This window comes from Malania oleifera, chromosome 5 (assembly GCF_029873635.1).
Source record: "Malania oleifera isolate guangnan ecotype guangnan chromosome 5, ASM2987363v1, whole genome shotgun sequence".
In the NCBI taxonomy this organism is placed as follows: domain Eukaryota; kingdom Viridiplantae; phylum Streptophyta; class Magnoliopsida; order Santalales; family Ximeniaceae; genus Malania; species Malania oleifera.
The window spans coordinates 94,074,988-94,085,016 of NC_080421.1; the positions used below are offsets into that span (position 1 = coordinate 94,074,988).

The 10,029-nt window shown below is 36.5% G+C and overlaps 1 protein-coding gene and 1 non-coding gene across 6 annotated transcripts in view; one reads left to right on the forward strand and one right to left on the reverse strand.

The window, feature by feature from the left end:
* Window positions 1–8,087, reverse strand: part of LOC131156526 (uncharacterized) — a 39,581-nt gene extending 31,494 nt beyond the window's left edge. For 3 of the 5 annotated variants that reach the window (XR_009137018.1, XM_058110289.1, XM_058110288.1), the window contains exons 1-5: window positions 7,895–8,087; window positions 7,317–7,652; window positions 4,305–6,712; window positions 3,950–4,219; window positions 3,724–3,804 (exon numbers count right to left, since the gene is read on the reverse strand). Coding sequence is in view for 4 of the 5 variants with exons in the window: in XM_058110289.1 (XP_057966272.1) it covers window positions 3,724–3,804; window positions 3,950–4,219; window positions 4,305–6,712; window positions 7,317–7,560 (3,003 nt within the window). In the remaining variant the exon portion in view is untranslated. Of the gene's footprint in view, window positions 1–3,723; window positions 3,805–3,949; window positions 4,220–4,304; window positions 6,713–7,316; window positions 7,653–7,779; window positions 7,857–7,894 lie in introns of those variants that run through there. The other 2 variants (XM_058110290.1, XM_058110291.1) reach the window with 2 other exon arrangements.
* Window positions 8,088–8,224: 137 nt separating this feature from the next.
* On the forward strand, window positions 8,225–8,296 carry TRNAP-AGG (transfer RNA proline (anticodon AGG)). Its single transcript has one exon. It is a non-coding gene; the product is annotated as a tRNA-Pro (tRNA).
* The last annotated feature ends 1,733 nt before the right edge of the window (window positions 8,297–10,029 follow it).

The following is a 10,029-nucleotide window of genomic DNA, read 5'->3' on the forward strand; positions in this document are numbered from 1 at the left end:
AAGCTGATTTTGAAATTAAATTCATGCAACTTCCACCATCTACGATCATCTTGCAACTTTTACTCTCACACTTAATGTAAGTATGGAAAATAGATATGCGATGCCAATCCTCTTGATCATTGGGACTGTTCATAATGGGTCTCAACACACTCAACCTAGCACTCTCATTTAGCTCACCTGATAGCTCATGTATTGAGGTATCTCTCTCAATATTAGTCCTATGACCTCAGTAAGGATTCTGGACTTAAATAGACATCCTAGGGGTTGGGGAAGGATTCGGACAACACTAGGGAAGCCCTTGGAATGGTGTTTGGTCACACAAAGTAGGGTCAAGTGTAAACCTAACCAAACTAAGTTCCAAATAGCCAAAACTCACAATCTGCACAAGTTGTACAGGGCCAAACCATTGACTATTTTCTGAAATTGTCGACGGTTTCAGATAGTACTGAAATCCTGCAAGCTGCTAATGGATGGGCAATTTCACCCGCGCACGCCCTTCAGTATTTGGGGCATAACTTTTGCTAGAGAACTCCAAATAGGGCGATCTTGGTATCAAAAGAATGCTAAGAAAATTTCCCACAACTTTTGTGTTTAACCTTTTCGAAGATGGGAAGTTTTTGATAGAGAAAATTGTACATCAATTCAGAGGCAGAAAAATGAAGATGTTGGGACTTAGAGGGTTCGCCTAATTCGACCTAGGCTATGATACCAAGATGATGTAGGACCGGATGGATCGATCTAGTCCTAAGGTTCAACCCTCACACAAGCACATACACTCGAAACACTTTAAATTAAGAATTCAATTAACTAACCATAAATACCATAAGTTATGCAATATTTCACATATTCAAGGATTTTGAAAAGGTGTATGACTTGTCCAACAATTAAGGCCCAATTGGTTCTTTCACAAAGGAATCAAGTTATATGCTGAAAAGATGCTATTTCAAAAATTCAAGAATATAAGTTTTATGTTAACAAACTAATATTCATCTAGTTGATTTAAGCTAGCAAGTACCAATGTTACAATCTATGGATTCAATGGGTTATTCAAAGATGTACTTTAATCTACCAGAAATGGCTCACAAAATATAGCAAGGATTCAAACACAAATACTAAAATTACCAAGAGATTTGTTTGGATGACTTGACATTGTTCAACACAAGTCTTAGATCACATCATAGGTCCTTTGAACAAGCGTTGAAATACCGATACGAACGTAGCAATGGAGTGGAGGGGAGGTGGCCGTGGGGTGTATTTTGTGTGGCTGTGTGGATGTGTTGGAGGGGCAGGCCACGTGGGTTAGAGAGGGGAGGTGGAGATGGAGTCGCTGGATAGAATAGCGGTCTCTCACTACCTAATCTCCGAAGAGAACGCGTAGCCTCATGCTACACAATCAAATTGATTGGAAAAAGCTTTCAAACTTTTGCAAAGGAAATTCCTATCAATATTCAATATTCAAACTTAGCTTCAATACTTCATTTGGGGTCTTCAAGCACCTAATTAGTCTTGAAATAGCATATCCAAGCAAATACAAATCATCATAATAATAAAGTCTTCAAGTAGATGCATAATAATAAAGTCTTCCATCCAAATAGTCTTCAAATAATCCCACGTGTACATCGGGAGGTCGTCCATGTGTCACCATATCAGCAAAGGAGTGGACATGTGGAAGTCATCTACGTGTCACCATAGCTGCAAAAGAAATGGGTAAGGCATGCTGATCCCCATCACCACAATTGTAGGTGGAGCTACAGCTGTAGAATCTAAGTCAAATAACACTGTTTTGTGGCATATGCGGTTAGGGCATATGGATGACTACATTTATTCAGATGTTTGGGGACTGGTGAGGGTAGTATCACAGGTTGGACATATGTACTTCGTGAGTTTATCACGAAAGGTCTTGATGTACTTCATGCGGCACAAGTCAGAGATGTTTGTCAGGTTTAACTTGTGGTTGAGATGGAAAATCAGATCGGGAGAGAGATCCTCAAGTCAAACATTGGAAATGAGTACGCTGGTTCAGTTCAAGGAGTTTTGTGAGCAGCATGGCAGGTTATATACAGGGCTTGCAAGAAACTTCTTGGTGAAGTCAATGAGTATGGCGCGTTTCCCGTTTAACCGATCGCCAAGGGTATCACTAGATAGGAAAGTTACAAGAGAAGTGTGGACAGGTAATGCAATAGACTACTCTAGTTTGAGAGTGTTTGGATGTCCAGCTGTGCACGTTTGTAATGAGGTGAAATCTAAACTTGGTAAAATGTGTAGACGGTACATCTTTCTAGGGTATAAGAAAGGTGGGTTCAAGCTATGTGATCCAATAGAAAACAAGGTGGTGATCAGTGTAGACATTATATTAGGTGAGAAAGTCGTGGTGCAACGTACTCAGGTAGATAAAAGAGAAACAGGTGCCAGAAAACTGCAGCAACAACGAGCATGTGATGCAAGTGGAGGGAGAGAGAGAGGAAGAGATAAAGAAGAGGAAACTTGAGGAAGCTATTATTATGCAAGCGTAAGGATATGGATCTTAATCACAAGAACCTAATTAATCAATAGGAATTGGATGACCTTACAGGATAAACCAATGTTACCTAGAACGTGGAACATTCTAGTATGTGGAATGGGAATGGGATCACAGTACGCTACATGCTCTAAAATGTGGAATGTAAGGGGTATATTTAAATAGATATATTGGTGAAAAAGGTGTAATCACGCTTGTTTATTTTGAAGAGGATGTTGAGGTGTTTCTAAATGTAGAAGAGATTTTCTATTGCGGAATAGATTAATAATGATAGAAATAGACTTAATATGTGATGTTCCCCCACTTTTAACTAGTAAAAGGTTTTGTTATATGAAAAACATTTAATTAAAACTTTGATTGATAGAATTAGCATTCCGGAGCAAAAGTGTACCATGTTTCAGAAACTTCATACTAAGACATGGTTTGCTAGGGTGTTTGCATTTTCTAGTAACTATGGGGTAAACACATGTATAGGTTTTGCATACATATAAAGATCATCAAAATACATCAGTGTGAGTGCAAATCAGTATATGAAATGGCATCAAGATCAATATGCCCCGTAAGGAAGCTGAATCAGTTCACTATTCTAATAAAGAAATTATAGACTGAATTCTGAACACTGGAGAGAACTGGGTAGCTTACATCATGGAGCCATATACCTCTACAATTCCCTAAGAATGTACAACACTTGCATGATGCTTGCCATTCAAATAATATTAAACAACAATTTTTAAGTCAAAAACTAACGGGGGCATCAGTACCTAGAATTTTACCCACCTGGCTCTCAACCCGGGCTGGGGGTTCATCATCAAAAAGCAATTGTAAGAAAGCAAAACGCTGCATGTTTTCTGTATACACTATGCAGACAAGATTATGTATCTAATGTACATAATGATATTTATGCTGCGTCTCTTTAAAGAAAAACCACACAATTGGACCAATACATTCAGCTTTTGTAAGTGCATCTGGAACAATGCACACACATACACTCCTCACACAATTATCTGTCTGTTTTTATGACGTCTCTTTACAACTTTTGAAGTTACAATGAGAGAGCAAATGTGTATGTTTTTTTTCTATTATCATCTTATCCAACATCCTACATGCTTATCCAAAACATCACAGCAAATATATCTTCTCACAATAGCAAAGACAGTTAATATACTGCTACATGTGAACTTGTAGCAGATGAATTGCAGATATACCTTGCCATGAACTGCCATGACCAAGCTAGCAATCATGTCTTTACTAGGTTTGGCATTTGGGGTTATGAGAACTATTTGACCCTGCAAAGAAATGGCAAACAATCTATAAGGCACATAACACACTGAAAGCACAGAAACATGGAATTGAAAGTCAACTCCATTTTGGAAGCAAGCAACCGATAAACCATATTTTGAAAAAAAAACCAACGCAAGCTTACAAACCTACCTTTAAGAGCGGATGCTGGCTTGCACGAGCCAAGGAAACTGGCAAGCTAAATCCAATTTCCTTCTCCTTTTTTGCATCCCTCAGGATATAATTTTTCTCATCAATAAAACAGCTTGCTTGTGCACAGCTTTCAAGCCATAAATGTGTCACCACTGGTTTCCCCAAAGCAATAATTTCCAACATATTCCTTGTACGCACAAATTTATCTGCTACGAAATGTGTGGCATCAAAAGCACTTGATGCAATGGGAATGCCTAGTCGTGCCAAGATCTGTGAAGGAAAAATTAACACTAAGCATTCAGCTGATCATCATGCTAAATAGGGGGCAGAAATGAGTCACAGAAATAAACCCTACCTTTTTCTGCTGCTTAATTATATCTTCATCTAGGTTTTGGCTGAACAAAACTCGGACATTTGCCATATTCCGCCTTCTTCTCAAATTTTTCGATGTAAAGCTTGGAGCTAACTCGGGAATCCCTAAACTGATAAGCTCTTTTATAAGAGATGATTTTGGTAGGTTTTTGTTGCATGGAGACCTGTGATTATCACTAACCATATACTTGCTCAATGCCACATCGATGACTTTGTCAGAGTTGACAGTAGAGGTGCATTCTGAAACAGAATGCTCAATTTTTTTACCTGCTGATACCTGAAACTTAATATCTTTCTTTCTATGATCACCAGGTAAAACAGAATCCATCTCATCTAGTTTTCTGAATTGAGTGGAGGCCTCGACTCCAACCATCTTCATATTAAATATTCTCTTATTTGCAGCAGCTGCATTGTGACAAAAAACATCAACTGCTGAACCTGGCCCGTCAAGTTTCTGCCTTAACAAGCAACCTTCTGAATTGCTTTCTGATAACTGTATTTTCCTCTTTGTGTCTAAGTTAAATGAAATGGTTTTACTGCTGTCTTTTAACTTTTTCAGATTTTTTATGTGATATCCAATGCCTTCTTCCTCATCTACCATGGAAAAGGCGTTCAGATTTCCAGATCCATCTGAATGATTTGGTGCAGTTCGATGCGTCCTTTTTCTTCTAGGGTAGCTCCATACATCTAACTTCAAAGCAGCTGCCTCAACACCTGTATGCTCCTCTGGACCTCGTTTTCTCTTTCTAGCTTTGCCAGATATATTCAATCTTGAGTTGGCAATTTTTTGTCCAATTCTCGACACTTCAAATTCATCAGCATTTAAGCCTCTCTTCATGCATTTTTTTTTATGGTCATTAACCTCCATAATGTCATTTGCCCCTGGATCGTTTCCCATTTTTTTTGTACCTGATGCCTGATGCCTAGTCCGTGCAGCAATAGGAGAGAAGTTCCTACATTCCTTTTGTGACCATGCTTTGCCAAGTGATATTCCTTCAATTAATGTTGATGGACTAATGAAAGTATCAACCTCTTTGATGTTGTCCCTGTTGACCACTTCCTCTGTTTTTCTTTGCTTAGTAGGCTTAGAAGATCTTCTGCTTGACCTTGCATTTGCATAGGCAGGATACATACCATGTACCCCATCCATTGACTTACCCATCTTGGTTTTTATTTTTGCTGCAAATTCCTGATTCTTAGATTGCTTTGGAACTAATGCAGATGTTTCTCTGCTTGAATTTTCAGTTAGTCTCTTTGTCTGCTTCAATTTTCTCTCAAGATTTGAATCAGAGCAAACCGTCTTTTGAAAGGGATAATGTTCTAAATAACCCTTCTGGGTTACACCTTTTGGAAGATCTTCAAAGGTATTTTCACCTTTATCAGAATCATCATTGCAGTGGGCAGGTAGGGCATTTGAAAGAGCTTCCATAGCTTCAGCAGCTATTTGAGTGCCCAAACCAATATCAAACATGTCTAGTGCATCCCTCTCAGTACCACTTGCTTCCAACTGCTGCCTACATAATTCTGCTGTTAATTGTTTCTCCAAATCAGCATCATTCAAATTGTGCAATAAAAGAGTTGAATCTGAATCAGTTGAACCTGTTAATTCCCCAAGGACATTTAAGATCTCCATCTTCTTATTACACTCATTACCTATGTGGCTACCTCCTTTATCATAGAACTCCCTGGGCTTATTTGGCCAGGTACCAGATCCATGTCCATGACCTCCGGAATCAAAGAATGAGTCCACTCTCTTGCCAGTAAGATTGCTCCCCCTTTGATCATCATGGCCATCAACCCATTCAAAGATTCCCCTTTCTCCAATTGTGTTTCTAAGATTAATTTTCTGGGCCAAACTTTGAGCCCCCTTCACACTTGAGACTGGAGGTGATTTATCCCCAGTAGTCTTTCTGGGTTCAACCTTGACAGACAAGTTTACATTGTTAACCGACAAAAATTCATCCACCAAGTTAAGTGCAGTGGCTTGTGACAATTCTCCAGGCTCCTCAGATTCAATGTTACTTATCCTTGCAGACTCCTTGTTGCATCCAGGCAGCTGAGGTAGGCATTTCCCTTCGTCACTTTCAAAATTGGCGAGAGACATGCGGTTATCCTCATGTCCATCCAAAGTACATTTGCTTTTCACCTCTGACTTAAAATTGCATTCTAAGCCATTATGGTCCTGATCAACTGAAAATTGGTCTTTTGCTCGGGACATTCTATCATCCTTAACTGCAACCTGTTTCTGAGATTTGATGTCAGTATGGCCACAATTAGATTGACCATCATATCCCTTAGAAGTCTTATTGTCTGAATCAATTGTGCACCCTAAAGTAGAGCCAGCCTCCAACAAATTTACATGAATAGAACTAAAGAGCCTTCGTAAACATCCTGAATTGACAAAATAAAGTGAATCGATATATGATAATGGTCCACTGAACTATTCCATTTGTAAATGCAAGACTTTTTGGTATGTGAAAACAAGATTAGTACTTGGTATTTAACTATACTGGGAGTTCCATAAATTAGATAAACTCTGAAAGGGTCATGTAACTCATGTCATTCCATCCCAATACGAAAAAAACCAAGCCTTCATCTTGCAAAGATCTCACATAGACCACCTTTTAAAGAAATATTTAAATTTAAAAAAAAATATATATATATATATATATTTATATATAAGACATCTAGAATTTGGCAAGGAAAATAAAGCTAAGCAAAAAATGTTAACTTAGGTTAGAATTCATTTAGCATGTAATCTAGTTCAAAAAAAGTTGCAAAATATTATTACAGAGAAGAAGATAACCAGCTTTTGCATGCTTAAACCTGTGAAAGTAAGGAAAGAACAAATGCAAAAAGAAAAAAAATTCCAAACACTGATAGACCGATGACATGAAGAATATTCATATAATACCACAGAAAAATTAGTCCCCCAGAAAGCAAACATAAAACGGCAATAAGTATCTCATCTCAATTCGAACTCGCAAGTACCAACCTACACTGCATTGTTTGCCAGCAGAGTCAATAGAATCCCTTCCAACTCTTCCATCATTTATTTCAGAAGATACCACCTTGGCAGTGCTTAGTGGTTCAGTTTTACATGTTCTTTCGTCATCACTGTCAAGCACAACATCTTCCTCCTCACACTCATCTGCCACACCATTACTCATGTTTTCAACACAATCTGGACTGCCCAGCACTTGAGTATCAACATGACAATTATCCAAGTGAGTTCCCATCAAGGGCTCTTCAATCACCACAGTATCATAAAAACGATCCGTACTTCGGAATTCTCGGTCCTTTTCTTCATGTCCATCTTTCAGCTCAGTTCCTGATTTTGCAGATGAAAAGGATTATACCATAAAACTAACTTCTACAATATAAAATCACAGTGAAAAACTTGTAAGTGTCAATTGGATTATGAAGATTACTAATTACGACAGATCCCAGCTACCTACATCTTTTGGCCAGATAAAAACACACGCTCGAGGCATATTTCAGAATCTGCTTCCATGTCTGCGTTCTTGAGAGAGAGAGAGGGGGGGAGGGAGGGAGAGGATTGAGGAAAATTACCAGATGATGATGACGACAGAAACTGGGTATCGAAGGTCTCGGCCGGAGTGTGGCTAAGTTCAGCTATTGAAGTACTTGCTTGTTTATAAATCGTCGTCGTCAACCCCAAGAAGCCCAATTCAGAAGAACTTCAACCAGTGTAAATTCAAGTAAAAACGAAATGAAAGGCAGCATTCGATGCAAGCAGAAGTGCAATGAGGGGTGTAAACACAGAGTTTTAAGAGGGAATTGCAAAGAAACCAGAAAGAGCGCGAACAATTTTCTCGTGGTATTGGACGGAAAGTTTTTTTAAGTGCGTTATAAATTTCAGTAAAAGCAAAACAGCAGTCAGGGCATTTGGTCTAGTGGTATGATTCTCGCTTAGGGTGCGAGAGGTCCCGAGTTCAATTCTCGGAATGCCCCTCTATTTGTCCAATTTTTCATCTAATTGCTTTTTTGCAGCATGTGGGAATATGAATTTGTGAACTTAGATTTGAATAACTTTTAATATAATTTTATATTTTATTTATTTAAACTCAAATTTAAATCCAAACCCTCTCCAAATATATTAATTTTTTATAATCTTTTATGTCTAAAGACTTAATTTGAAAAAAGGTCTTTAATTTTTAATATTTTTTTCAAATTTCTCACTCTTAACTATTCATTTGTTTGTCTGAGTTTTGGGTTTAACAAAAAAGAGTATACATTGAAATCAATGAAATGTTATGCTTGTCGAAAAGATAATAGACTTTTATAATTTAAATGATGTTCTTTTAAAGAAATAAATTATCTAAAACAATAATGTAATTATTTAAGAGACTATTTGTTATCATTGTCAAAATTATGAAAATAAAAAATCATGAAAACTAAAAACTAGAAACAAAAATTGAAAACCAAACCGGTTTATTAAATATTTATAAAATAAAAACAAATTAAAAACTTGATTGAACAAAAGCTCATTTTTGTTCTTGAATCAAATAAATATTAAAAATACAATTAAAAATAATAAAATTGAAAATACTATAATAAAAATAAAATTATTATAATTATTTTAATTAATTATTATATTTCAAATTTCACTTTATTATCAAACTTAAGATAATGAAAATATATGGTAAATAGATTTTATCATTTTATTTTTTAAAAAAAATTAAATTATCTTTTCAACTCATATGATGATTTATTTACTTCAATTTAAAAGTAAGTACAAAATGAATAACTTGATCCAAAAAAAATTTAATTTGGGATATTAAAATATTCTGACAACATGTTGTCAATACAATCAAAAACTATAAAATCTAATTTTCAATTTTTTTTTCTCAAACAACTAAAAACTAATTACAAAAGCGAAATTCTAACAACATAAACAAACTCATTTTGTAATTTATTTATTTACTATATAAAAATGGAAAGAAAAAATAGAGAGCGGAAACAACACCAAACAGGCACTGAGTTAGTAAGAAATGCAAGATAAGATCACAAAAGGCCCTAATTGTTTTCCAATGTTCTCTTATCATAGTTTTCTTCTTCTCTCGTGGGCTTCTTTTGTGATTTCTAGAATGTTCCAATTGTCTCCCACCATTTTTTAGTACACAATTTATTTTCCAATGAAGCAATCTTTTTTTATGCATGTTTGGTATGTAATAATGGAATTGAATTGAATTTCTCACTCGATTCATCATGCCCCTTTCAAAATGTCATTTTATTCTTTTCCTACACCTTTCCATTTTTTGAAACCAAACATGTCATTCGTTAGATGTTACCTTAATGGACTCTTTAAGGCCTCTAAACATGTATACCTCGGAATATTATCCTCTGTTAATTGCTCTTCTCCATCACCCGCCAATGAATAGTTCAAGTGAGTTAACGTCTCAATGTTCTAACAATATAAGATGGATGCCATGCCCTTATTAGTGTTCACCTATATATAATGGCCTCATGGCTCTTAATGGGGTCTTGGGCTCTTTTGTTCTCCTCACTTCTATAGGATGTGTTGTGGTTTACCACCTAGTGTTTGATAATGTACCTATTCCACCTCATTGGAGGATTCCTTTTAAGGTCAAGGCATTCATCTAACAAAGCTCACAAAGCCTCTTGACTTTTTTGAAGTGGCTTTCTTCTCATTGATGAGATTGAAGCCTTTGTTGACACTAGGG